The sequence below is a fragment of the Micromys minutus genome, assembly GCF_963924665.1.
Source record: "Micromys minutus genome assembly, chromosome: 1".
In the NCBI taxonomy this organism is placed as follows: Eukaryota; Metazoa; Chordata; class Mammalia; order Rodentia; family Muridae; genus Micromys; species Micromys minutus.
In genome coordinates this window covers 69,242,063-69,243,565 of record NC_137969.1, presented here as the reverse complement: position 1 = coordinate 69,243,565, position 1,503 = coordinate 69,242,063, and the positions used below count along the sequence as shown (strand labels likewise).

At 42.4% G+C, this 1,503-nt stretch overlaps 1 protein-coding gene across 1 annotated transcript; it reads right to left on the bottom strand.

The window, feature by feature from the left end:
- Positions 1-246: 246 nt before the first annotated feature.
- LOC308431690 (olfactory receptor 10J1-like) lies at positions 247-1,188 on the bottom strand (the record flags this gene model as incomplete). The annotated part of the gene is made up of 1 exon (XM_080931236.1): positions 247-1,188. The coding sequence occupies exon 1, from the start codon at positions 1,177-1,179 to the stop codon at positions 247-249; it is 933 nt and encodes a 310-aa protein (XP_080787362.1). The 5' UTR covers positions 1,180-1,188.
- Between the last annotated feature and the right edge of the window lie 315 nt (positions 1,189-1,503).

Sequence of the window (1,503 nt, the reverse complement as noted above, 5' to 3'; positions counted from 1 at the left end):
CTGGAGTGGGGCCAATGGCTGTCTATGTACAGGTCTTGAAAGTGACCTGTGTTTTTATTATGTTAATGAAGAGGTTGAGGAAATGAAACTCAATTATTAGAGGCTGGCTCCCAGCTTCACTTTTGCCCTGGCCCTGGCCCTGGCTATGATGTATGAGACTTCTAATCACATGAAACCCTAGCTTTATACCTTAAGCTATCAGGTTCTATATGAAATAGAAGGAATTATTTGGAAAGAAATCAGCAACTATGATAGGTATTTTCTACACAATACTTTTCGCAGAGCATCCTGGACTTCTTTGTTTCTCAGACTATACACAACAGGGTTTAGTAGAGGTGTTATTACAGTGTAAGTCACTGAGATCAGCTGGTCTTGGTCCTTACTGTTCTCTGACTTGGGCTTGAAGTATACAATGGAGGCACAGCCATAGTGGATCACAACCACAGTGAGGTGGGAGCTACAGGTGGCAAATGTTTTTTTCCAGCCATCAGCTGAGGCAATCTTGAGAATGGTGGAAATAATAAGGACATAAGACACAAATAGGAAAGTGGCAGGGGCTGTGATGACCATGAGGCTGAGAACTAATGTCAAGATTTCATTGATGACTGGAACCATACAGGCCAGATCCAAAATAGGTCGGACATCACAGAAGAAATGTTTAATCAGTGAGTTACAAAATGGCAGCCTGAATATGGCCACAGCCTGGACTAGTGAGAGCAAGAACCCTGTGGCACAGACTGAAGATGCCAGAATGGCACACACTCTCCAATTCATGATGATGCTATAACGAAGTGGGTTACAGATGGCCACATAGCGATCATAACCCATGACTGCTAGCAGGAGACAGTTGGTGATTCCAAATCCAAGGAAAAAGAATAGCTGAATTCCACAGCACTCCACTGAGATAGATTGGCTAAGACCCACAAGGCTACCAAGCATTCGTGGGATGATGACCAGAGAATAAAAAGTCTCTGAAGTTGAGAGAACACTTAAAAAGAAATACATGGGGGTGTGAAGGTGGTGGTCAATGCGGATAATGGTCACAATGATGAGATTGCCAGCCAGAGTCAGGATGTATAGGGTGAAGAAGACAACAAAGAGTGTGATCTGGTGCTCTTGGAAATTGGAGAAGCCTTGGAAAACAAACTCTCTTACCTGTGTGCAGTTGGATGTCTTCATTGAGGACCTTAGATCTGAAATCTAAAGAGAAGGTCAATACTGTTCTTAGTACCAGAGATGACCCTTCCCTTAGTACACTGTAGAGAAACTTTGAGTACAGCAGATACTTCTCCATGTTCAAAACTCCATGGATGAATCTGTATAAATTTAAGTCCATAAAGTCCTTATCTCCCAAGCATGGCCCCTTCCTTTAATCACTAGAACTTATATTTTAAAAATATATAAATAAGAGCCTGTCATGGCACACTGTGCTTGTATTCTTAGTACTGGGGAGGTAGAGAAAGGCGTATCTTTGTGCTCACTTGTCAGTCAGTGTAGCCTTAA